Here is a 24,469-nt window from a genome sequence, read left to right on the forward strand (position 1 = left end):
CCGCCTTGCTCGTGGATGGGGTGGCTGGCACTCTAGCAGTCCTCTCAGACCATGAGGACAAGGCGCATCATGGGACAGTAGAATGTGGCTCAGAGGAGCCCCTGTTCCTGGCTCCGCAGAGCCGCCACGCCGGACCGTCCGTATCTGGGCTTCTTTCACCTACAGGAGAGATGAGCTGCTGTCTTGTTTACCTCACCCCCAGTGTCCGTTGCAATCAAACCTGATTCTCCTTGATAACAAATACTGGCAGCCTCGGTGTTCCCATCCACACATTTCTTCAGGCTGTAGAGACACATGTGAGGTTTGTCCAGAAGGTTTCCAACCACGTTATATGAAAAATAGAGGCATTTATTGAAGAAGATGCAAGAGACAAGAAACACTGTACACAGGACAGTGACGCCTCAGTCCCTTCAACTGTGACCTTCTGGAGGAAATCCAGTTCTCTGGTGGTGGTTTGAGTCAAGTCAGTCGCAGCTGCAGCACGAGGTTCCTTCTGCTCTGGTAGCAGAAGCCACGGAACAAATTTTGCCACGACAGGTTTCATGCCAAGATCCTGCGTCAAAATCTCGGGCACAGTAGCTTTTGGAGCCCCCACATCGGCTTCGAGTTCTCACCCTGCCAGTCGCCGATCTTTGTTGACTGCACCCGTGCACGTTCAACCTCCTCAGGTGTTCTGCCTGTTGCAGGCCTTCCGGAAGGTGGATTGCGTCCAACAGATTCGCGGCCATCTTTGGAGCATCTGTGCCACACTGTTATTTGTGCTGCAGTAATTGCACTGTCCCCCAAAACCTTCTGGATCATCTGAATAGCTTCCGCTGAGGAATGTTCAAGCTTAACGCAAAATCTGATGCAGATTCGTTGCTCTACTCGCTCAGTCATTTTGAATGTGACGGCCACACAGCACATGTGCTCACTCAGTGGCGTCTACCGCCCCCACGGACCAGTACAGTGAAGTCGCCATCGTTTACACAAGCGCATTCCAGTCCACGCTCCTCGGCTGCCAGGTTGCGTCGAGGTCGTGCAAACCCTTCTCCTTGCAGCAGCGATGGCTGGGCTTTTTCTGGGCAGACCTGTACATGCAAACACATATACAAATATGTGATTGTTTTTTGTGTAAAAACGGAGTCAAGAAATATCTCAGCTTCTAGCTTTTCTTATTTAAAAATAAATAAATAAATTTAACCAAAAGGTGCATATTATTGATCACTCTCGAATCTGCAAAGATTTTCCAAAGACCGTCCTCGACACTGGCCTGAAGAGAAGCGAGCGCCCTGTGCCCAGCTGGCAGGAAGGAGTGAAGGACATGAACCTTCAGGACAGAAGCGGAGCCACACACCGCCCGCGACCAGGGCTTTGAGGCATCCCTGCCAGGAGCGCAGCCCCGCCCTCCTTGCAGAGGTAGCTGGGGAGACAACGGGAGGCGGTGGCCTGTGGGCGTGGCCGTGGGCTGTGGGCGTGGCCACAGCGGAAGGCTCTCCAGCCGGGCACAGCCACGAGGCCTGGTGCGTGCACAGAATGGAGTGCCATGCAGTCGTCAGAAGGGGTGCTTACAAATGACTTGTGGCCAAGGGACGTGCCCCCTGCACACTGTGAAAGAGCACGTGGCACCCATGCGTGAGAGAAAGGTGAGTCGCACTGGGGAAACGCCCCGAAGCACACATCTTTAAGTCACTCGTTTCTGGTCTCGCTAGAGGTGGCATGGGGGCAACTTTTCGTCACTTTGTACATTTTTCTGCGTTTCCCGGGGTCAGCAGACACTGACACGGGCGGAGGAGGCTCCTTCTGGCGGTGCAGTACAGTGACAGCTGAGAGCTCACTGTGTGTGGAGGTAGGTGCGCCCCCAGTTCGGAACCAGCGGCCCAGGGCCGGAACGCCCTCCCCTGCTGAGGCAGCGAAGGCACCAGAACCGTGTGTCCCCTGGCCATGCACGGAGAAATGAGGGACTCCACTCTACTGTCCGATGTCACAGATCGGAACCGCCAGGCCCTGCGCATCCCCTGAGGGAGTCTGGGATCCTCCCTAGTCCCAGCTTCCTGGTTCCAGTCATTTCTGTGGGTTAGATTCATGTCCATAGACAGAGGGTCTGCCTGGCCCTGCTTGGTCCTCCCGGACTGAGGTGCACAGTGGCTGCGTCACCACCGTGTCCCTTCTCTGCACAGCCCCTTGTGACCTCAAGGCACGGGCTGGACCCGGCGGGAGGGGAAGGGGCCCAGGCAGCCAGTAACTCGCTCTCCCCTGAAGGCCTTTCCTGACCGCTCAGGCTGGGGTGCAGTCTGCCGTTAGAGGGAAAAGCACTACCTTCCCGCACGCTTCCTTCTGTCGAGAAAACGTAGGGGGAGTGGATCCCCAAACTGTTCCGGCCACATGGAGGGGGCAGAGGGGGCCACCCCGCCTCTGTCCCAGCTCCTGTGTCTGGGCGGCTCCGTCGTCAGCAGGGCAGTGAAAGTTTCCGGGTGACAGAAGGCAAAGGGATGGGTGTTGCCGGGGAAAGGCCCCTGACGGCTGCTGAGTGGGCCTGTTCAGGCGCCAGTCCGGGGCGGCCACGCTGCGTTTGGAGAGGAGAGAGACACGAGACCGAGGGTATCCCCGGGTCCCCTTTCCTGCTTTGTTGTTTGCCTGGGTGTTGTTCTGCTCCCGAACCGTCAGTCTGGCCCTGGAGCCCAGCCAGCGGCTGAGGTCACTCCGGAGCTGCCTGGTGCTTCTGGTCCCAGGGGGAACCGGAGGCTGAAGGCCTGGGTCTTTGCTGCTCCCTCCTCAGGGCAGCCCTCCACCCCCACCACGCCCAGGCTGCCTGCCACCTGCCCCGACCTCCTGAGGGACTTTGCTGGGTGGGGGGACCCACAGTAGTGGCACAGCCCCCAGCGTGGGCAGGCGGTGACAACGTCCCTGCATGTGAGGCTGGGATGCACTGATTCATTCCTCCTGCCCCGTGGATGTTCCCGGAGGGCAGAGACCACACGGGGCCCTGCACTGGACGCCCCCCCTTGGACAGTGCCTGGCTCATAGCAGGCACCTACCAGACACAAGCCGAGTGATGACTTGTCCGACGTGCTGGAGGGGACGAGGGAAGGGGGCTTGGGAGGACACCCATCCCTACCTCACAGAGATGACCATCTGGGGGTGCCTCCTGACAACCTGGGGCTGTGCAGAGGCATCCTGCATCCCTCCACAGGGACAGCTGGGCCGGGAGGAGGGACCCCACTGCACCTTCCCCCGAGCCTGTTGTCCCTCTTAGCCCAGTGTGGAGGGTCAGACTGTCACCTCCTCTTTAAGGTGGGAGAATGGAGGCCCAGGCAGGTACAGGAACCTGTCCAAGGCCACAGTGCTGAGAGGGAGGAGCCAGGTGAACCTCTTAGGGCAGCCTGACTCCAAGAGCCCGTGGCTGACACCCCCAGACCAGCGCCGCCCTCTGCCCCTCCTCTGCCGGCCACCTCTGACCCCGCGCTCCCCCCACCACGCCCGCAGGACCTGCTGGTGGTCAGCACAGATGAGAACCAGGTGTTCGTGGCGGTGCAGGAGTGGTACCAGACAGACACCTACAACCTGTACCAGTCGGACCCGCGTGGCGTGGCCTACTCGCTGGTGCTGGAGGACATTCGCAGCTCCCGGCGGCCCGAGACGGAGGCGGTCATCGACATCCTGGAGGTGGGACCTGGGACCCCCCCCCCCCCGCACCCCACCACCCCCGCCCCAGCCTTAGCTTGAGTGCGCCGTGGTGGAGTTCAGCGAAGGGTCACGCATTCTGGCTCGGCAGGCCCAGAGGAAGCCGTGTAGATGCTTTCAGAGCAGGAGAGAGAAGTCTTGCTCTTTTTGGCCAAATTGGGACTACGACGATACGATGATACGATGATACGATTCTTGTAACAGGTCTACAGGAAGGGAACAGGGCTTGTGGGGGGAGGGGACACATTGCTGATTCGGGGCGCGGTGCTAGCAGTCCCTGTTATCCACTGTCCCACAGAGGCCATCTACGAGGCCATCCTGGCCCCCCATCCTGCTGAAAGCCCGCTGAGGCTGGGTTAGGCCTGTGGGACGGAGGCTGCGGTCTTCACTCTATGTCCGCCCTCTGGGTCCCCTTCCTCCCCTTCTCTCTCCCTGCCAGCCTCTCCCTCCCGCTCCATCTGAGTGTCTGGTGTCTGTCTGGCTCTTCCTTGCTCCGTCTCCCCCTCGGCCCCTACAGCTCTTCTCTCCCCTCTTTCCACACATGGGGCCGGGGCCCCCAGCTTGCAGTTGCCAGAGCTCCTGGCCACAGGTGGGACACAGCCGTGGAGGTGGGCTGAATGCACACCCAGAGAACGTCCACATGAGATCCCGGAACCGTGGCTACGGCCTGATTTGGAGAAAGGGCCTGTGCAGCCGTTGTTAATTGAAGGGTCTTCAGACAAGGCCTAGTGACCCGTGTCGTGTCGGGATCGGAAGAGGAGACAAGGCAACAGGGAGGCCACCTGAGGACAGAGGCGGAGACTGAGTGGGGCAGCCACAGCCCAGGGGCGCCAGGAGCTACCAGGAGCTGGAGGCGGTAGGAAGGACCTTCTGTGGAGCCTCCAGAGAGGGCGCCGCCCTGCTGGCACCTTGACTTTGGACTCTGGCCCCAGACCTGTGGGAGAGCCGGTTCCTGTTGTTTCAGCCTCAGGGGTGGCGATGTGGGGCAGCCACCCCAGGAAACCGGTCCAGCCACGGAGAGGGTGGTGCGGTGGCCCCAGCAGGACCGGGAGCCCTGGCAGCACTGACTGGCCCGTGACTGCGTCCCTCTGGGACTTACCGTGGGGTCTTTTCATGGAGGCCCGGTGGGGTGTGACAGACTGGCCTCCGAATGGAGCCCGTCCCTGGGCAAGGCAGCGTTGCTTGTGCCCCTAGACGGGAAGTCTCTGGACCCAGCACCGGGTCATCAGCTCAGACCTCCTCCCAGGTGATGTCCTGAGGGAGAGGGGAGAGTGCAGCGACCGTCCCAGGTGGGTGAGGGGGGTGCAGTGACCGTGGGCAAGAGGAGGAGCTGTGGCCCCCACACCCGGGGGCAGCCACCCCAGGAGGACAACCCACGAAGCTTCCTGGGGGCCGGCTGCCCCATCTCCAGAGCAGCCTCCTACGCAGACGACGGTCGAGCATCAGAACTGGGGGTGCTCCCCAGCAGATCTGAAGGTTACCCAGACTGTTGGGGTGGGGGCCCACGGCACCCACGAGGCCCGTAAATGTTGAGGGGGTGGAGGGGTCAGAGAGACACAGGGACATGTGGAAGAACGGCCCGAAGAGGTGCGGCTGTGCTGGCCGAAGAAGGGGAAGGGCCGCGAGCCCAGGACGTGGGCGCCTCAGAACCTGAAAGAGGCAGTGACCGACCTCTCCCAGAGTGGCCAGAGGACTTCTGACCTCCAGCAAGGTCGCAGAATGAGCTGGCGTTGTCTCAAACCACTTGGCCAGGGTTCCCGTGTCGCAGCAGCCGCAGGAACCTCAGACACCTGTCCCTCCTCGGCCCCTGCCTTCCCGTGTCACCGACAGGCGATCCCCGCGTGCCAGGCACTGGGCAGCCTATGCGCGGAGGACCGGACTGCGTTGCCCCCTGGAGCGTGGGAACTCAGCATGCTGGCCCTCAGAGGCTCCCTTCTCCTGCGAACCACAGGAAGGCACTTGGAACCGGGGACGTCCTGGGACCCTGGGCACGCCCCTTGGCTGCGGAACCTTGGGCACAGCCTGTCACGGCCAAGCCCCCGTGTCCTCGGGTCTCCATGGGCAGGATGACGTCCTGCCCATGGAGGAGCCCAAAACGTCGGGTCATGGCAGCACCAAGGAGCTCACCCCACCCAGGGGCTCTTGGTGGCCAGGTCTGATGCCACCGTGCCAGAGGGACCTGCAGGAGAAAGCCGCCCTGTGGGACTAGAGGGAACTGCTGAGCCGTGACCATTTCTCAAGAGCCACCTTGGGGATGGACTTGGCCTGGGGGCGAGCTGCGGGGGCTCGGGGGAAAGGCCAGAGCTGGCCCGTCAGTCGAGGCCCTGTGTGTGCTCACTGGGAGGGGGGCAATGGGGGGGCTCTGAAGCAGCTGCCCGGCCCAAAGACGCAGTGACCCCAGTGCACAGGCTGGTTGGGGACCGGGGCTCCGCTTGCTGTCCGGCAACTAGGGTCTGGTTCTGGGAGGACGGCTTGGTGTCATGAAAAGCACCTGGGCTTTGGGATCAGACGGTCTGGCACTCCTGTCCCCGAGCTGCCCGTCTACGGAGTTTGGAGTCAGCCCCGGCTCCCGGCGCAGTCGGGGTGCGTGGGCCGTGGCGCAGGGCAGCTCTGGCCCGGGGCCGGGACGGTGGACCTGGCCAGCCGACGGCTCCAGATAGGCCCGTATGACCCGCTGTGGCTCTGTCCCAGGTCCACGGAGTGAAAGGGGTCTTCCTGGCGAACCAGAAGAAGAACGGGAAGGTGGTGACGCTGATAACCTACAACAAGGGCCGCGACTGGGACCACCTGCAGCCGCCCAGCATGGACATGAATGGGAAGCCAACCAACTGTCAGCCTGTGAGTGTCTCCCCCACATCACCCACCCCTGTGGGCTTGGCGCATGGCGTGGCTGAGGGGAACCTCGGGATCAGAGGTGGGGACGTCTGAGCCCGCCCCTCTGAGTGGCAGGGACCCCCGATGTCCCTGGGCGTGGTGCACAGGGTCACGGGGACCCCTTGCTTCAGAGGAGAGTTTGTTGGAGGCCAGAGGCTGAGGGTGAAGTATATCCTGGGGTTCCGGTCACAGTGTTGCTGAGGCCCAGCCACCCCAGGGCACTCAGTGTGCGCAGAGCCGCGTCTGGGCTCAGTGGGCACTCTGCTCACACGCCCGGGGGCGCTGAGGGAGGTCTGCTCTGTGTCTGGTATCCTGCCCCCAGGACCAGCTCAGGGCCCTAGATGGGGGTGGGGGGCGGGGGGAGAGCAGCCCTGCTTGTGTGACGCCTCTTAAACCCCCTGGCCGGTATCCAGGGCCAGGCAGGGCACTCAGCCTGCGGAAGCAGGCCAGGGCTGTGGGGCACAGCCCAGACGTCATTCTCACAAGCAGGGTGTGGGCTGCCCAGTGTGTCAGCTGCCTTGGGTGTGGGGACCGCTGGGTCTCCCCGGGGCCGGCGCCCCAGGAGACCGGGGTGGGGAGAGGCTAAAGGGACTACGTGTGCTCCCGGGGAACTCACCTGCACTGGCGCCCGGACCCTTCCCCTGTGGGGGCCACCCAGAGCAGGAGAGGGCCCAGAGTCAGAGTTGCACCAGGCTGCAGCCTCCGTCCCCACTGACGACGTACCCCCGAGGCCTTGCCGCGAAGGGAAGGAAGACGGGGATCCCCTGTGGCATGTGGGGCGGGTGACGTAAAACCCAGAGACCCCGGCACAGATCGGGAAGGGAGGGCTGAGCGAGCGAGCCCCTTCCTTTGGGACCGCACCCTTCCCCATGCTGCCCCTTAGCAAGCTCCCACTGACACCTGAAGACCCTGCCGGGGTGTCCCTCCACTGGGAGGCCCTCACAGGGCATACTTGCTTCTCGGGCTGTTTCTCTCTGCCCGTCACAGGCTGGGCTGGGCAGGGCTGGGCGGACCAAGCCCACTTGCCGCTCTCCTCTCTGTAAAGAGAGTAACAGTGACTGCTTTTCAGGACCCAGGGCTTCGTCCCAACAGGGACACGGACCCCGGTGGGGTCCTGTGGCAGCCCCACCTGGGCAGCAACTGAGCTGGGCGGGGCCTCACAGCCAGGGGTGGGTGCCCCAGGCTGCTGAAGCCCCTCTGCAGTGGGCAGCAGAGGGTGACAGCCCCTGTCGACCTACTTCCGAGACCGGAATTGCTGTGACAGGGCTGGTGTTTGCGACGTCATTGGCCAAATGTAGCCACATTAATCCGTCAGAAAAAGTGCTTACTAAGAACAGACTCTTGTCGTTGTCAAGAATGCAGCTCAGTGAGGGTGACCTTCGCGAGCTTTGTGTCCCGGCCCTGAAACAGTCAAGGTGGGAGCGAGGTGGGCGTGCACGGGCCCGGCGGGCAGGTGAGACCCCCGAGTGCGGAGGACGAGGCGTGGGAGCCCCGCTGGGCACGGGAGCCGTGCGTGAAGGCCGTGGCTCGGGGGCCCACGGCCCTCTCTGTGGCCCCTGACTGCATCCTCACCAGCCACGTGCCCCGCAGCGAGCAGGGCGGACTGCACCGGGGGTCTGTTTCTCACCACGAAAGGGTCCCTGCTAGTTACAGAGTACGGGAAAACAGGAGGGTGTGGAAGAGAAGCGAGGTACAACAGCAGCCGTGGCGCCCGAAATCACGGTAACCGCTTAGCTCATGCACAGGTTAGCAAGTCGCCCTTGCAGTCCTGGCACGTGTGTGGTGCATCCGTCTTCCGTTTTCTCCGAAGTCTGGGCCACGCGTGTTCTCCCGGGCAGGTGACCGGAGCTTTCCCTCCCTGACAGGGAGAGGGGGCTTTTCAGGCAGGCGAGGGGCATGGCCAGATGTTTCGGGGTGGTGGGTCCTACTGGGCAGTGATTTTGAATGTCTGCATCTCTTTTCGGGGTGAGAACCCACTCATTCTGCAGCCACGGTCACTTCTCAGACATGGGCTGAGTCAGGATGCGGGCGGGCCCCTCGCTCGTGCAGGCAGGCGGTGTGGCCCCCGTCCACCGAGTCTCTCGTGCTTTGGGGGACTCTGCTCTAGCGCACCAGCCACTCCTGTGAGCAGAGGGGCTGAGAAGGGGCGCTTGGCCCACTGCACACCCGCCCGAGCCCCGCCTGCCTTCCAGGTCTCCCACCCTCGCCCTGGGTGGCCCAGGGGTCCCCTCCGTCTCTGATAGTGCACACCCCAGAGCAGCTGTCTGCTGACCCCGCGGGTCCCTCCAAGTCTGCCCTGTGTGTCCCTGCCCCGGACCCCATGCCCAGTCACTGGGGAGGCAGGGGGAGAGGACTGAGGGGTCTCACAGAAGATGCTAACTCACCAGCTTGCTTTGCACTCGGGCGAGGTCGGGAAACCCAGAGGGGCGATGTCTTACCGTCCCGCAGTTTTCCCGGACAGGCCTGCCCTCAGGTGACTCGGGTAACTTGGTGACCAGGCTCCGGCCAGGGGGCCTGCCGCCTTCACCCTGGAGAGTCACCAGCCCCCCATGTGCCTCTGCAGCCGGGCAGGGGGTTCTCTCAGCTGCATTTGCTGCCTTTTGCTCTTCTCTGGGTTTTCCACGTTGTGGAGGTAGAACTCATGTTCTGTGGGACTCACCTAGTTAGAGCCCTGGCTCCACGGTTTCAGCGGCTTCACGGGGCTGGGACCGTCACCGCGGCCCACTGAGAGCGTTTGCATCGCCCCCAAGGGACACCGTACCCCTTACCCCCCACCTGCCTGCTTTTCCCCGCCCCCCTCCCCCCCCCCCCCCGTGGCCACTGCCCCTGGCAATGGCTGAGCCCCGTCAGTGCGGCCCCTCTGCTGCCAGGCCTCACGTGCGTCTGAGCACGGGGTGCCGCTGGCTCAGGTTAACGGGACCGCGGGGAGCTGTCCTGTTCCACAGGCCCGACAGTACAGAGCCGCTCCAACCGCATCGGGGCCCGGGGCCGCCCCCGGGGCCGCCCGCCCGGACCAATGCCCAAGCTATGGAACCGTTCCATTTGTAGCTTAGGTAACAGACTCAGTTCACAGGCCGGAAGGCGTACTGTAAAAACGTAAAATGAGAGTGGATTTGGCCGACAGTAAAGACAATGGGATTCCGGGGCGGCCCCACGTTCCTTCCCGTGCCCTGGGGGGTGAGGGCAACAGCACCCTGGTCTCTGTCTCCTAAACAAGGAACCCCAGGCCCGAAGGGTCCCATAAAAATTAGCGACCCCTCCGAAGTTCAAATTTGGATCTCTGGGTGCTCGGTCCTGTGATATTTCTAAACTGGGGTTTTTTTTAGAAAAGAGAGAGGGGGTGGGGGCCATCAGTCAGTGTGAATGGCTGTTGAAATGATGATTACAACTGGGGTTTCTGCCCCTCCTGCCAGGGCACCCTCGGGACTGCCGGCAAGGTGGGCTCAGACGCTGCAGAGGAGGCTGGCTCAGCCACGCCCCCTCCCCACCCCTCCCCCACAGTGGGTGCGGGGCCTCGGCGCGTCCCGCAGCTGTCCCATGATGCCCGGGCTGTCAGGGCTCTGCACCAGGCCCCCAGCAAAGGCTCTGGAAGGATGAAGGAATGAACAGGCGTGTGGGCCGTACAGGCTCTGGGAGCTGCGGTCCGTGGCCCAGGGCCTCTTGCCACCCTCCACGCCCTCCTTAGAGGTGCTCCTGGTCCCGCCTGCCCACCTAAAAGGCCACAGGGGTGAATTTGGTCCTGGGGCTACCTTCCCGGGGGACGCCTGTCCCGCCCCGGCGCTGACCATGGCCTTCTTTCTCCTCCTTGCAGCCGGACTGCCATCTCCACCTGCATCTGCTCTGGCCAGACAATCCCTACGTATCGGGCACCGTGCACACCAAGGACACGGCCCCGGGCCTCATCATGGGGGCAGGTAGGAGGCTGCCCTCCTCGTTGGGTGGCAGGAGTTGCCAGTGTGTGAGGGGAGATCGGTTCTCAAGGGTGCACCTTGCTGCCAGGGGCCTGGGTGATGGTGTGCACACCACGGGGGTGATGTCCCTGGGAGCTCAGCTGTTGTGGATGACCTGGGGGGGGGTGGGGATGCATGGCCCAGAATGGGCACAGGACACATGTCGGCTGAATGGGAAGGTGTGTGGATAGTGGATGGTGGTTGGATGGATGATGGATGGATGGATGATGGATGGTGGGTGGTGGGTGGATGGATGGTGGGTGGATGGTGGATGGATGGTGGATGGATGGTGGGTGGATGGATGGTGGGTGGATGGTGGGTGGGTGGTGGATGGTGGGTGGTGGGTGGTGGGTGGATGGATGGTGGATGGATGGTGGATGGATGGATGATGGATGGTGGGTGGATGGTGGATGGATGGTGGATGGATGGTGGATGGATGGATGGATGATGGATGGTGGGTGGTGGGTGGATGGTGGGTGGATGGATGGTGGGTGGATGGTGGATGGATGGTGGATGGATGGTGGGTGGATGGTGGATGGATGGTGGATGGATGGTGGGTGGATGGTGGATGGATGGTGGATGGATGGTGGATGGATGGTGGATGGATGGTGGGTGGATGGTGGATGGTTGGTGGATGGTGCGTGGATGGTGGAGGGATGGTGGACGGACAGAAGGGTGGACGGGCACGTGCATGTACTGGTGCTTCGCTGGCCCTCAGAAAAGAAGACAGGCACACGAACCCCATCACTCTGTTCAGAACTCACTTTGACTCTGTGAGGACAGTCTACTCCCTTTGGAATTTTCCGGCGACATCTGCACTCGGCTGTGGGTGATAGGCTGCTGAGGGTGCTACACAGATGAGGCCTGGAACAGTGGGTGCTGTGCCGGTCACCCAGGGCAGGGGCTGGGGGGGGCTTCGGGTGAGCTTCCAGAACGGCTTCAGTGTCCGCACCGCAGGTGCCCCATCTTCCTGGGGCCCCGACCTCTGGTCCCTGCCAAGACCGCAGGGCACAGCGAGGGCCTGGCAAGGGTGGCTTCTCAGACTGTGCCGTGGTTCCAGACCCTCCCAGGAGGCTGCTTAGGGCGGGCATGCCCCTGGAAGCCGCCACGACCGTCCTGGAGGGTGCGCTCTCTGGCGGCCGCTGTGGTGCAGGAGCCCCTGGAGACTCGGGTTCCTCGTCAGCAAGCTGGCGCTGGCTGGGACACCGGGTTGGGGCTCTTCCCACTCTAGCATCACCCCCAGAATGAAGTCTGAGCCCCGTAGCTGTCCCCCCCGGTACAGGGACCCATGTGAACCACAAGGAGGGGCCTCCTGGGTGTCCCCAGAACCCACTCAGCAGAGATTTCATGAGCACCTACTACGCGCCTTCTCCGCTGCTTGCCTCGACTGCCCCAGGCTGCCCCGGCCCCACCTCCGGCCTCCCCCGCCCCGGCCCCCGGCCCCCAGGCCTGTAGCCTCTTAAACCCACATCCGACCACCACTCTACACCTGTCATTCTGGAGCCACACCCGCCCCCTGGGGGGCCTCTGAAGCTCTACCCAGTGGTGCCTGCCCCTGGGTCTGGCTGGAGCCCTGAGGCTGGCTTTTTGGGGCAAGGTTAACCCTTTCCCGCACCCACTGGCACGGGTCCCAAGCCGAGTGGTTACAGCAAGCCCGTTGTCAGCAGGTGAATGCAGGCGGGGCACACCGGTGGGGGGCTTTGCTGGTGGGAGGTGTCAGCCAGGCCCACCTACCCCTGTCGGGGGACTTGTCTGGCTCTGACCTTGGGCCGGGGAGCAGGCTGATCCTAGTGTGATCCCACCCTTTCCTTCCGGGCCAGGTAACCTGGGCTCCCAGCTGGTGGAAAATAAGGAGGAGATGTACATCACCTCGGACTGCGGGAAGACCTGGCGGCAGGTAGGGCGTCTGCTCTGCGACCCCTCCCCTCCCAGCCTGAGTGGCTGGGCACACAGCGCCTTCAGTGGCCGTGGTGGGGGGTGACGGACCTGGTGCAGCTCCACGCAGCACCCACCTTACCCTGAACGTCGCAGCCCAGGGAGTGAGTCCCAGGAGCAAGGGTGGGGATGGCTCGGAGGCTTGGGCTGAGTACCCTTGGGGGCCAAGGAGCAGGGGTAGGGATAACCCCAGGGGTCCCGGCAAGGAGGCTGCTTCGTGGACGGCGGAGTCATGGAAGAGAGAGATTGGGGAAGAGGAGGTTTGGGGGCCACGGGAGCCTGGGGGGGCCAGGGGGAGGCTCGGTGACATCTGGGTGCTGATCTGATGTGGCAGTGTGGGGAAGGAAAGATGGGAGAGGGAGAGAGCACGATGCAGGAGATGGTCCCCACCGTCGGGTCCCCTTGGGGCTCCCCTGTGCTCTCTGCAGCGCCTAGCCCACGTAGAGCTCACCTGCCCAGACGGGAGGGGTCGGGCCGTAGGCTGGCGGCTGGGGGAGGGGAGGCTGTGCCCTGTGCAGCAGCTGCAGCCACCGGGAGCCAGTCTGGGCGCCCGGCCGGGAGAGTGCCCAGCTCCCTCTGCTCTCGCCACTTCTTCCCAGAAAAAAGGAATAGGCCTAGTCTGGCCCGCCGTCCTCACGGCAGGCCAGCATCCTCCTTAAAAGCTTAAGAAAATGCTCCCAAGCTCGGGTTCAGGCCGCGTGATTCCTGCCGAGCCCCCAGTCCCGGCCCCGGGGGGGCCCTGGACAGTCAGGTTCGTCCCCAGCGCATGTCATGTTCATCCGCCTTTGCCTGCAGCCTTGATTGATGGTCCTGGCACTTTTTTAATAATATGCAAGAAACAAGGAATTTTGAAAAGGGCAAAAGAGATTTGTCGCATTATAATATTTCTATTTCACAAAATTAGTGAAGCGTGTCCAAACTTTCCAAAAGGTCACGCCCGCCCATCTGGTAGAGGAGCCCCAGCCGGGCCGGCCGGACGGGCTGACACAGCAGCAGCCTTCTCGCTCCATGGAAACCACTGGCCAGGCGTCCCCAGGCCACGGGAGGCAGGCTGCTTGCTCGGGCTGCACACCTGGGAGTGTCGGTGCTCCAGGGAGACTCTCTGTCCAAGGCTGGGGGAGGGGCCTGCCCTCAGGGGGCTTGCTGCCTTCCCGAGTGATGGGGGACTGCGGGGGCACCTCGTGTGCCGGGGAGGTGGGGAAGGGCACTCACGTGAGCGTGTGCTCTCAGGAGACGGAGAGCTGCTGGAGCTGGATTTGGAGTCGACTGGGGTGGGCGATGCCAGGGACGAGAGGGGACAAGGAGGGGCAAGGAGGGACAGGGGCAGGCCAGGCCAGGCTGTCAGGCCTGCAGTGAGCTGTCCTGGGAACTCTCAGCACGTGAGCTGCAACACCAGTGCGTGCCGCTGATGGACATGCCGTTTTCAAAATGCGAGCTCCCCGGGGCGGTCGAGCACAAGAGTCAGAAAGTGTGGGGGGTGGGGGAGCCCCGGAGCCCGGGCTGGGGGTGGGAGAGCAGGTAGAAGAAGGAGAAATGGGGTTGGAGCTGCCTGCCCCTCCGCCCTGCTGCCTGGGGCCTCGGGGGCACAACGGCCATAGCAGTGGGGGTTCAAAGCCCATGTGACCCTGCGGGTCACAGAGTCCCAGGCTAATGCAAGTGGGACTGTCTGTGCGTCCCCCGGGGTGTCTGGGAGGCACTTGTCCTCCCGGTGAGCACAGGGAACACCCCCCTGCCTGTCCTTGAGGGAGGAAGGTGGCAGGGACGAGGGTCTGAGCTCAGCGTGGTTGTGCCCACACAGCACTGCGCCCAGAGGGCGGCTCAGTCCCTGGAGGTGAGTCCTGCTTGGGAACAACCGGGCTCTGAGAACACGCTTTGGCTCCCTCTCAGGGCAGTCTCCTGCAAGAGACCCCGAGTGGAGCGGGGAACGAGGGTGCCCACGGCACGGGCAGTGGCCCCTGCGAACTCAAAGGCATCGGAAGCAGGGCCCGTGGCGTAGGCAGGCATGTTTGCTGCCCGTGTGCCTCTTGTTCAGCATCGCAGGACTGAGCATGGTTCCTGCCACCCGCCTGGCAGCCCAGCTTCTCCTTGAATACCCCCCAAGACAGGGAGCTCACCCTTTCCTGGAAGAGAAGCTGTGTGCTTCAGCACTCACTTCCCCCAGCACCCGAGAGAGCTCTAAAGGGGAAATCTGTTTAAGCCACACCCCCCCTTCAACTTGGCATGTCTCACTGACCTCTGCAGGTGGAAGTCCTGGCCCACCACTGACACTGGAGCCCATGCAGCCTTGTCCAGCCTTTCTCATCCCTGGACACACCGTTCTCTGTAACCTCTAGGCCCGGCACATGCTCTTCCTCCTGCCTTGGTCCCTCCTGAGACCAACCCAAATGCCACTTGCCCTGTGGCCCCCTCCCTGGCGTGCCCAGTGACTCATACCTAGAGTTTCATTGGAATTTCCTGTCATCCATCCCCCAAATGTGGGTGGGACCCTGTGCTGTGCCGCACCAGGACTGAGCCGGCAGAGTGGGTCCCGTCGATGGGACCCCTCATCGTGGCATCCGAGTGGGCAAGTCACGGTGTTCTGCCTCCTGGGGCGTCTCTCCCCAGACTGTGGATTCCTGGGGGCTCAGACTTTCCTTCCTGCCTCTGGTCCCAGCACCCCAAGAGGACCTGGAGCTCTGGGTCTGTTAGGTGGGTGGACGGGGTGGGGAGAATTGTGACAATGTCTCCTTCCCAGTGCCCTAGAAAGTGCTGGCTGTCACCTCCCTCACCCCGGAATCTCAGTCTCTATGGGTGCAGCCTCATGCAGCGTGCTTGTCCCAAGCTCACGGCTAGGACAGAGGACACCGGGCACACCCAGGCCTCTGACCCCCTGCAGCTGTGGCGTGGTGTCGGCAGGAGTGAGCGCTGTGGGGCAGGTCTGGGGAGGACCTGTGTCAGTGCCCTGGCCCCAGGGAGGGCTTCCTGGAGGAGGCAGCGCTTGAGCTGAGCCTTCACATCAAGTTGGGGTTGACGTGTGTCCTAACTGCTTTTCTCAATTCCGTTCTGTCCCAAATTCGTGTTGTCGGCCTTTTTGGTGCGTAGTGTTTCCTGCGGAGAGGCCGCCGCACATCCTCGCCACGTCCTTTCTCATGCCACCCACTGGCCTAGAAACATTCGTCCTCCGCCCACCCCGCATGCGCTGAGCCCGGGTGCTGTGGCCCAGCGTGGGGATGGCCTGGGCACACGGGGGCCTCACACCAGCCCTGGCCTCTGCTGACACCCCCAGCCTGCGTGTGGACGGTTCTGCTCCCCGCGAGCAACCCCGACCCTGAACAACCCGCGACCCTTCTCGGGGTGCCGTCCCCTGTCTCCCGCAGGTGTTTGAGGAGGAGCACCACATCCTCTACCTGGACCACGGTGGCGTGATAGTGGCCGTCAAGGACAGCTCCATCCCCTTGAAGATCCTCAAGTAACGTGGGGGGGGGGGCAGTGCGGCGGGGCGGGGCGGGGCGGGCAGGGCTCCTTCCTTTCACCTGGGAGCCCCTCTGAGCGTTCCTCAGAGTGGCCTCCTCATGGGCCCCAGGACCACAGCTCTGGGCATGGGGAGACGAGGAAATGGGGGATGACAGGCCAGAGGAGGGTGGGGGCTGCGGGGCCCAGAGGAGGCCTCACGACAGTCTGGGGGTGCAAGGAGGGCTTCCTGGAGGAGGTGACGTTAAGCATCAATAGGAATTATTTAAGTAGAGGGGGTGGAGCCAGACAAGGAAGCCAATGTCCTGTGCCCAGGGGAGGGCCAGTCTGCCAGCAGCTTCAGACATCTGAAAGGCTGTTGTGGAGAAGCGAGGGCAGTTATGAGCTGGGTCCAGAAGGCGGAGTTGGGGAGCTGCCAGGAAGCCCATATCAGTTTAGTCTGAAAAAGAGCTTTCCCCACTCAGCTAGCAGCACCGTGATAATGCTGCATTGGGACACAGTCAGCCGTTGTCCCTGGCCTGGTAGCCCCTGGGCCAGGCTTTGGCACCCAAACAGCACACCCAGGGCTCCCTGGCTTGGTGCTGGCAGGTGGCCACGGTGGCCTCCCAGGAGAGAGCAAAGTCCAGGGTCCGGTCGGGGCCTGGGGGCTGGGTGGGCCCTGGGGGCAGGCCCCACTCCCGCACAGTGTTCTCCCAGCCGCCTCAGCGGGGTCCTGTGGGGCAGCCAGTCCTGGACAGAGGGAGGGCTCCTGCCACCTGGTGGACAGTGACACCCCCTGGCAGGTTCAGCATGGACGATGGCCACACCTGGAGCACCTACAATTTCAGCAGCACCCCCATGTTTGTGGACGGGCTGCTGAGTGAGCCCGGGGAGGAGACACTGGTCATCACGTGAGTGCCCTGGGGCGGGGGGCGGCGCTGACCCCCAGGCGGGCCCCCGTGGCTCTGAGGCAGACTCAACGCTGACTGCCCGCCCGCCCTCCCACTCCCCTCACCCTCACCTGCCTCCTCTCGTCTCTGACAGCCGTGGTGCTCTCCCGCCACAGCCGCTGGAGGTGGCCTCCGGTCTGTCCCTGTGCAGACACATGCGTCACCTGCCCAGGTCACCTGGCTGTTGAGAGGCGGAACCAAGGGTCAGAGCTGCCTCTGGCCGCTGCCTCTGGCCCCTGCCCCTTCCACCTCTCGAGCTGACAATTCCTGTGCCTGTTACCGTTGTCCTTGTTCTTGTTAAGGGCCGTGGGCCCCTGGGAAGCACTCATGGGCACACTGCACAAGGAGGACCTGAGACGAGGCTGTGCAGTGCTGGGCGGGGACCAGCTGCGGGCGCTGCACCGGGAGGTTGGCTTGACCCTGGCCCAGGCCAGGCCAGTGTCGGTGGCTGCAGCAAGCAGCAGTTTAGCCTCAGCGTGGCCCGGGGTCAGGGGAGGCACGAGCGGTGTCAGGGGGCCCACAGTGCAGGTGGGGACTGAGGCCCTGAGCGGGGAGGGGACGGGCCCCAGCAAGGCGGCCTCCCTTTTCCCCCCGCAGCATCTTTGGCCACATGAGCTACCGCTCGGAATGGGAGCTGGTCAAGGTGGACTTCCGCCCCTCCTTCCCCAGGACGTGCCGGGAGGAGGACTATGGCTCCTGGGAGCTCGCCGACCTGCAGGTGGGACTGGGGCGCAGGCTGGGTCACCCCGCGGACCCACTCCACCTGGCAGAGTCCCCACCCCACGAGGCCATGCAAGCCTCTCCTCTTCCAAGAGGTCTTCCCAGATCCCTGACTGCCAGTTCTCCTGGGGTTTTCCGGCCCCTTCTGGGTGCCTGGGCTGCTCTGGGCTCAGTCACACTTGGGGGACACAGGTCCTCAGGCCCCAAGCCACCCATGGAGTGAGATGTGCCTGGGGTTCAGGGTTGCCCCGATCGTAGCAGGGCAGCAGGGCGCAGGTGTTGTCTGTGGCCTAACACCCCTGAGCCATCCCGGGCAGCCCCTCCCCGTGGTCTCAGTGCACAGCTGCTCCCACCGCATCAGGAAGAGTGTGCGCTCTCTCGGGGGGTTAACGGACCAGAGACGGCCTCCCCTGCAGTTCGGGTCTGGCTGTGCTCCCAAAAGGGCGGCGGGGAGGCTGAGACCGAGGAACGGGCACCCTGCACCTGGTACTGCCCCAGCACCTGTTTCGGGGTCACTGGCTGAGGACTCGCTGTGTGGCCACAGGAGATCTCCAGGCCATGGCTTGTCCCAGCTTCTGCATGGGCTCTGGCACCCCTGGGGCCCGAGGAACTTAAAGGGGTCCTGTTTCCAGCAGCTGTGTCCCCTCAAGCCCAGATGGAGCTTGAATGGCACTTGTTCCAGGAAGCCTTCCTCGACCCCCTGCCCTGGGCGCCGAGCTTACCTCCATGAGTGCTTGTGGGTGGTGTGGAAGGGATCCTGCCCCAGCTTGCCCTTAGGTGTGCCCCTTTCCCCCCGGGCCTTGGTTTCCGAATCTGTGAAAGGTGACAACCCCCGCCTCATGCTGCCACCACAGGGCGACCGCTGCCTCATGGGCCAGCGCAGGAGCTTCCGCAAGAGGAAGACCGCGTCACTGTGCATCAACGGGAGAAACTTCACGTCGGCACTCACGTCCCGAGTGTGCCCCTGCCAGGACTCCGACTTCCACTGGTGAGGACCCCGTCCCACTGGGGGCCAGGGTGCAGGCCAGGCAGGGAGGGCCGGGGCCACTGCCGCTTCTGTGACCTGGCCTCATTCTGAGGCTAGAACTGGGTCATGCGGCCCAGCCCACACCGGAGGAAGGGGCATTGAAGAGCGCCTGGGCCTGCCTGTCGGTGAAGCCAGTGCAGCTCGCTTGCCAGGGGGGGAGGAGGGGCCAGGATGGCGGGAGGCATGTTGGGCCTAGCTGTGCCCTCCCAGCCCCTTCCCCTCCAGGGAGGGACTCTGCTCCCTGCCCTGCTTCAGTCTCCCGTGGCGCCCACTGCCCACAGGAAAGTGTCTGAGTTCCAGAGCCCAGCTCACAAGGCCTCTGGCCCCCTGCCTGCCTCCCTCCCCAGCTGTCCTCACCCCTCACTCTTCTGCCCCTTACACTCTGTCACCCCCGCCTGTGTCTCCTGCACCAGCGGCAGGGGCTAGCCCCCGCAGTGCCCCTCCCCTCTCTTTCCCTGGCTGTCTCCTGCTCTTCTTTCGAGACTCGGCTCGCCACTTCCAGGCAGCCTTCCAGCACACCCAGGCTGGGCTCAGCACTCTCCCGCGAGTTCCCAGCATCCCCTTTGCACCCCTTCCTGCCCGGGCCCCACTCCGGTTCAGGGGCTGCTCGGGCTGCTCTCTGTGCTCCCATCCCCCAGGCCCGCCCCTAACTCAAGTGTTTCCCCCCCACCCCAGCGACTATGGGTTTGAGCGATCGCCCTTCTCCGAGTGCTTGGCCAACTTCTGGTTTCACCCCCTGTCTCCCCCTGACGACTGCGTCCTGGGCCAGACCTACACCAGCAGTCTCGGGTGAGTGTGTGCGGGCCTCTTCCCGTCCGCTCCGGGGGCAGAGCCGCGGGGACTGCCAGCTGACGTCCTGTCTGGTGCCCGCAGCTCCCTGCATGGGGTCGGGGAGAGGAAGGTCAGGGCTGAGACGTCCTGTTTGCCCGGGCTCCTGAGGGTCACCCAGGCACTGACCCTCCAGGGCACTTGGGTCTGAGCCCGTGCTGTCAGCAGCCCGGAGCGACAGGTGTGAAGCTGGCTCTGAACAAAGACAACAGGCAGAGCAGGGCCGAGGCCTGCCGCAGGGGCCTATTCCTCCCCAGGGAAGTGACACCCCTCCCTGGCCCTCCTGAGCGGCTGTGCTCCCAGGCCCTTCCCCATATACCAATGTGGGTGAGGCAGCTCAGAGCTGGGCCGGAGGGGCACAGTCTGTGTAGGGCTCGGCTTGAATGGCACTTCCTCCAGGAAGCCTTCCCTGACCACCTGCCCTGGGCCTGCGCTGCCCTCTGTCATAGGACACTCAGCTGTTGTCCTCCCTTGGCCTGCCATTGTCCCCACTCTGAGGGCATCAGCAAGTGGGAGCAGTTGGGACACTTGTCCCCCACCACAGGCCGATCACGTTGCTTGTGGAGGGGTGACGTCGTACTGGGTCGTCAGGTCCCTGAGCTGTGACCCTGCAGCGTGAGGAGGCCTCGGCGCTGCTCCGCCTGCAAGCCCTGCTTCCGACTTGTGGGGACTTGTGGGGACAAGTCCTCCCACAAAGGGGGTCACCCAAAGGTGATTGAGTAAATACAATGTTTTCTTTCTTTTTTTAAATTCCCTCCTCCCCTCGAGGACTTTTGAGGGGGAAAAGCCTACAGGCTCATTAGGAGGCCCCATCACTGCCCCCGGGCCAGGGCCAGGCAGAGCCCGGGCAGGCAGGACGCAGGGCGGGGTTTGCAGGGCTGGGCCTCAGTGGCATAAACCCCGTATCTGCCCGTCACCCACCCGTCTGTCCATCCATCTATCCCTCCCCCCCCCCCATCAGGCAGCCACCGCAGCCGCTCCAGTGCGTCCCCCAGGGCTGAGGTGTCAGAGCCGGGACGCGCATCACAGGCATGGGGCTTGTTTCGTTCTGGGGGCGCCGTGTGTGCGTGCCGGGCCCCACGGTGCTGCGTGAGCGTGGCGGGGGACAGCTCCTAGAGACGGGGTTACCCCAGGGTGGTCGAAGTGTCAGCGCACCGCGGCTTCTGAATGTTGACCTGGTGTGGAGCCCTGGGGGCTGGAGGGGCTCCGGGCCTATGGGGGCGGTGGGGGGGTTGGCGGCAGGCCCAGGCGCTGTGGCCACGATGCCAGCCTCCCAGGTGCGGAGCCCCGGAGCGGCCTGTGGGAGCTCCCTAAGTGGTGACTTAGGTGTCCCCGGGCCACAGCTTTCCCGTGGTTTCCTGAGGGCTTCTTTACCTCAGCCCCGCAGGCCCTGCCCTCCAGCCCCTCCAGCCCGCCCCCGTGTCCCTCCTTCCCCCGCTCCACACCTGTCACAGGGCCTTTGCACTGCCGGTCCCACCCATAGCGTGGCTTCCTTTCCTGCTCACCCTCCTGACCTCAGCTCAGGGCCCCTTTCTTGGGGCCCGATGCCCAGTACCGCCCCTCCCAGCACTCCTCACAGTCCTGATTTTACCTCGAAGTGGGACAGTGCCCAGAGACGGGTGTCCCCCCTCTGCAAGGACAGGGGCGGTGTGCTACCGCACGATGTGATCCCTGGCACACAGATACACAGGGGCTCGGTGCCGGCCCGTGCAGCTCTCCCCAGGTGACCGACACACCGAGCCCGGGGCAGGGGCGGGCTTGCCGCAGCCACCTGGTGTCAGGGGCAAGGCCGGGGCGAACCCCAGCCCACCCCGGCTCTCCGTCCTCCCGGGGACCGTATTCCCCAGCAGAGCCATGAAATTCAGACTGGCTGCCTCAGGGGGTCCCCTCAGCAACGCGAACAACAGCTGTTGGTAGTAGTGGCAGCAGCAGTATTACAAGTAATCTGGTCAGGCCAAGGGAAGGTCCCCAGTGGCTCGGAAGCAGGTCCTGCCATTTCTGGCCATCTGCCCGAGCCCCCGTTTTCCCACCTGTAAAGCGGGGCAGAGGTCGCAGTCGGGAGGAGCCGGGAGGACGACTGGAGCTGGTGAGTGGAGGTCTAGCCAGGAGCCACCACTGCTGGGCTGTGGGGCCCGTCCCCACCCCCGCCCGCCTGGCGGGGCGGGCCCTGACCCGCCCTCCGCCCGCAGGTACCGGAAGGCCGTGTCCAACGTGTGCAAGGGCGGCGTGGACCTGCAGCGGAGCCCAGAGCAGCTGCAGTGCCCCCTGACCCCGCCCCGGGGCCTGAGGGTCAGCGTCCGCGGGGGCGGGGCGGCCGTGAGGCCCTGGGAAGACGTCCTGTTCGAGGTGCAGCAGGAGCAGGTGAGCACCAGCCACCCATGGGCGGGCCCCTCCCAGGCCCAGGCCAGCGGTGAGAAAACGGGGCTGGAAGGGGGAGAGAGAAGAGTAGAACGTGGGCAAAGGGGGACTCGGCTTCAAACATGCGTGCTGGGGGGGGGGGGGCGTGCCTGACGGTGACGTGGGGCTCATTCCTGTGGGTGGCAATGGGGGTTTTAAACCTCTAATTACATTGATTAAGTTAATTTGGAATCTTAAGGATAGCAGAAAGTTAAAACACAAACTATCACTTGTAATCCCACAACCAAAGATAAATCCTGGAAATAGAAGATGGGTGGGTGGATGGTCTGTCCAGAAGGTCTCCGGCCACGTCTATGGAAAAGAGACATTTCCCGAAGAAGACACCGGATACAGGAAACATTGTTCACGGGACAATGACGCCTCGTCCCCTTCAAAGCAGGAGCCTTGGGACCTCACACAGTCTCCCAGTCGCCCTCAGCTGCCCCATCGTATTTTCCTGAATCTCATCCATGGTCTGAAATCTCTTCCCTTTCAAAGGTGATTTTAGTTTAGGGAAAAGCCAGAAGGCACAGGGCACCAAATCTGGGCTGTAGGGGGCTGAGTCACCTGGGTGATTTGATGTTTCACCAAAAAACTCTACGTGAGACGTAATGCGTGAGTGGGCACATTGTCTTGATGAAGCTGCCAATCACCAGTTGCCCATGGCTGCGGCCTTCTGAACCATCTGAATAGTTTCCATGGAGGAACGTTCAAGCTTAACACATAATCTGATGCAGACTCATTGGTCTACTCGCTGAGTCATTTTGAATGCGACGGTCACACAGTACACATGCTAACTCAACGGCATCTACCGCCCCCGCTGACTAGTACAGTGAAGTCACTGTTCACACATGCGCATTCCAGCCCATGCTCCTTGGCTGCCCGGTTACATCCATGTCGTGCAAACCCTTCTCGTTACAGTAGCAATGGCTGGACTTTTTCCGGACAGACCTCAGCGCGCACATACACACAAACGTACATACAAATTTCCTGTGAGTCTCTGAATCTTTACTTTTCTTTCTTTAGTAAAAGTGTTACATTTTCTTCTGGGTTGAAAATAATATATACTCATTATAGAACTTTTGAAAAACAAAATATCAAGAATATAAATATGACCCAAACACCTGTCCCCCATGATAATTAACAATGGTTAACATTTGGGTTCCCTTCCAGTCTTTTTACATTAATCTGTAGCCTGCCCATTTTTTTCAGGTTACCCAAGTAACAAATACGGGTTGTAGAACATTCCCCCAAACAGAAATTAGGCAAACACGCGGATGATTCAAAAGCACAGAAAAGCAGAGCGGAGGTCAGAGCCGCCGCTTCCGCGGGAGGTGCCGGCCTCGTCTGGGCGTGCGCAGCTCTGCCGGGAGCTCGGACCTCTGTTTAGTAGATGTCCTTCAAAATACGGTGCCGGGGGGCCTCTCACCTTGGAAAGCAGGGAGCCTGGGCCAGTGCAGACGGGGAAACCGAGATGGAGGAGGACACAGAGCTCCCGAGTGCATGCCAGGGTGCTGGGCACTTCACAGGCACTGCCCTGCACGCCCCCCTTGCTCCTGTGAGCCCGCTTGACAGCTGGGGCACGGGGTCAGACCGTGACGTCACCACCGAGGCCCCCATGGACAAATGACAGAGACAGCTCTAGGTCCCAGACCCAGGGATTCCGGGAGGGCAGTGCCTGGTCCTGCTTGGTCCACGGTCTGAGACCTGGGCCCGCCTGGCCCTGGGCCTGAGGTTCCTGCCCTGAGCCTCAGGGGACCCTGGGGCAGAGGTGGATAGCTCCCCTCATGGCAGGATCCTGGGGTGGGCCAGAAGATGAAGCCCCTTGCTTGTCCTGGGGACCCTGGACCCTCAGAGTGGACCCGGCCATAGCCCCCCAGTTCTGGGACAGACTTGTAGGAAAAAGTAGTCTCTGCCGCCCCCTAGAGGCTGGAATCTTGGCCACTCAGTGCCATCCGTGATTCAAAGGGATGGGGACCAGACAAGCCTGTCAGCCCACCGCCCCCCGCCCCCAGGGCCCTTCAGTGCCTGGGGCTAGGGCCAGAGGAGGGGAGGGGAGCCACCGAGAGATGCTCGTAGAAGGGAGAGCTCTCCCAGGGCATGTGGCTGGCCAGAACTGGCCACCGCCCTCCTCATGGAAGCCTGGGAGGAGTGGGAGTGTGAGGTGGGGCCTGTACCCTCGCACACACTGACTCACGTGCACACTCACACACAGACACCTGTACACTCACACACACTGCACACCTACAGCGGCCCAGCCGGGTGTGGACAGAGCATTGGATCGGGGGGCCCAGGTTGGATGAATGTGTAAGAATTAGAAGTAGGATCTGCCAGAGAGCCCAGAGAAGCCCCACGCCGTGCGTCCCGGCGGCTCGGACACCCCCGTGGAGGGCGGGCAGTCTCAGCAAACGAGCATCCAATGAAAAAGAGCCTCGGCCAGGACCGCGCACCCGGTACAGAGGCAGCCCAAGGCGGACCGCCCGCAGGCTTCCATGCCAAGTGGAGAAGGAAATCCTGTAGAGAGATGGGGGTGTTTGGGGTCCAGGGCAGAGTCCTAGGAGCAGACCCCCAGAATGCCATCCATGAAGGGAGGTTGCTCTGAGAGACCAGGTGAGTGATGCGAAAAGGCGAGGAGCCCCGAGGGGTCACGGCGACCACATGGGCAGCGCAGACTGCCCCCGGATGTGGGAGAACTC

At 62.9% G+C, this 24,469-nt stretch overlaps 1 protein-coding gene across 2 annotated transcripts in view; it reads left to right on the forward strand.

The window, feature by feature from the left end:
• Window positions 1–24,469, forward strand: part of SORCS2 (sortilin related VPS10 domain containing receptor 2) — a 277,312-nt gene that overhangs the window by 235,411 nt on the left and 17,432 nt on the right. For both annotated transcript variants that reach the window (XM_053922932.1, XM_053922931.2), the window contains exons 9-18: window positions 3,466–3,645; window positions 6,355–6,501; window positions 10,349–10,451; window positions 12,308–12,384; window positions 15,779–15,870; window positions 16,655–16,762; window positions 17,399–17,519; window positions 18,376–18,509; window positions 19,224–19,337; window positions 21,566–21,737. In XM_053922932.1, the coding sequence (XP_053778907.1) occupies window positions 3,466–3,645; window positions 6,355–6,501; window positions 10,349–10,451; window positions 12,308–12,384; window positions 15,779–15,870; window positions 16,655–16,762; window positions 17,399–17,519; window positions 18,376–18,509; window positions 19,224–19,337; window positions 21,566–21,737 (1,248 nt within the window). The remainder of the gene's footprint in view (window positions 1–3,465; window positions 3,646–6,354; window positions 6,502–10,348; window positions 10,452–12,307; window positions 12,385–15,778; window positions 15,871–16,654; window positions 16,763–17,398; window positions 17,520–18,375; window positions 18,510–19,223; window positions 19,338–21,565; window positions 21,738–24,469) is intronic.

Source organism: Desmodus rotundus, chromosome 4 (genome assembly GCF_022682495.2).
Source record: "Desmodus rotundus isolate HL8 chromosome 4, HLdesRot8A.1, whole genome shotgun sequence".
Taxonomy (NCBI): domain Eukaryota; kingdom Metazoa; phylum Chordata; class Mammalia; order Chiroptera; family Phyllostomidae; genus Desmodus; species Desmodus rotundus.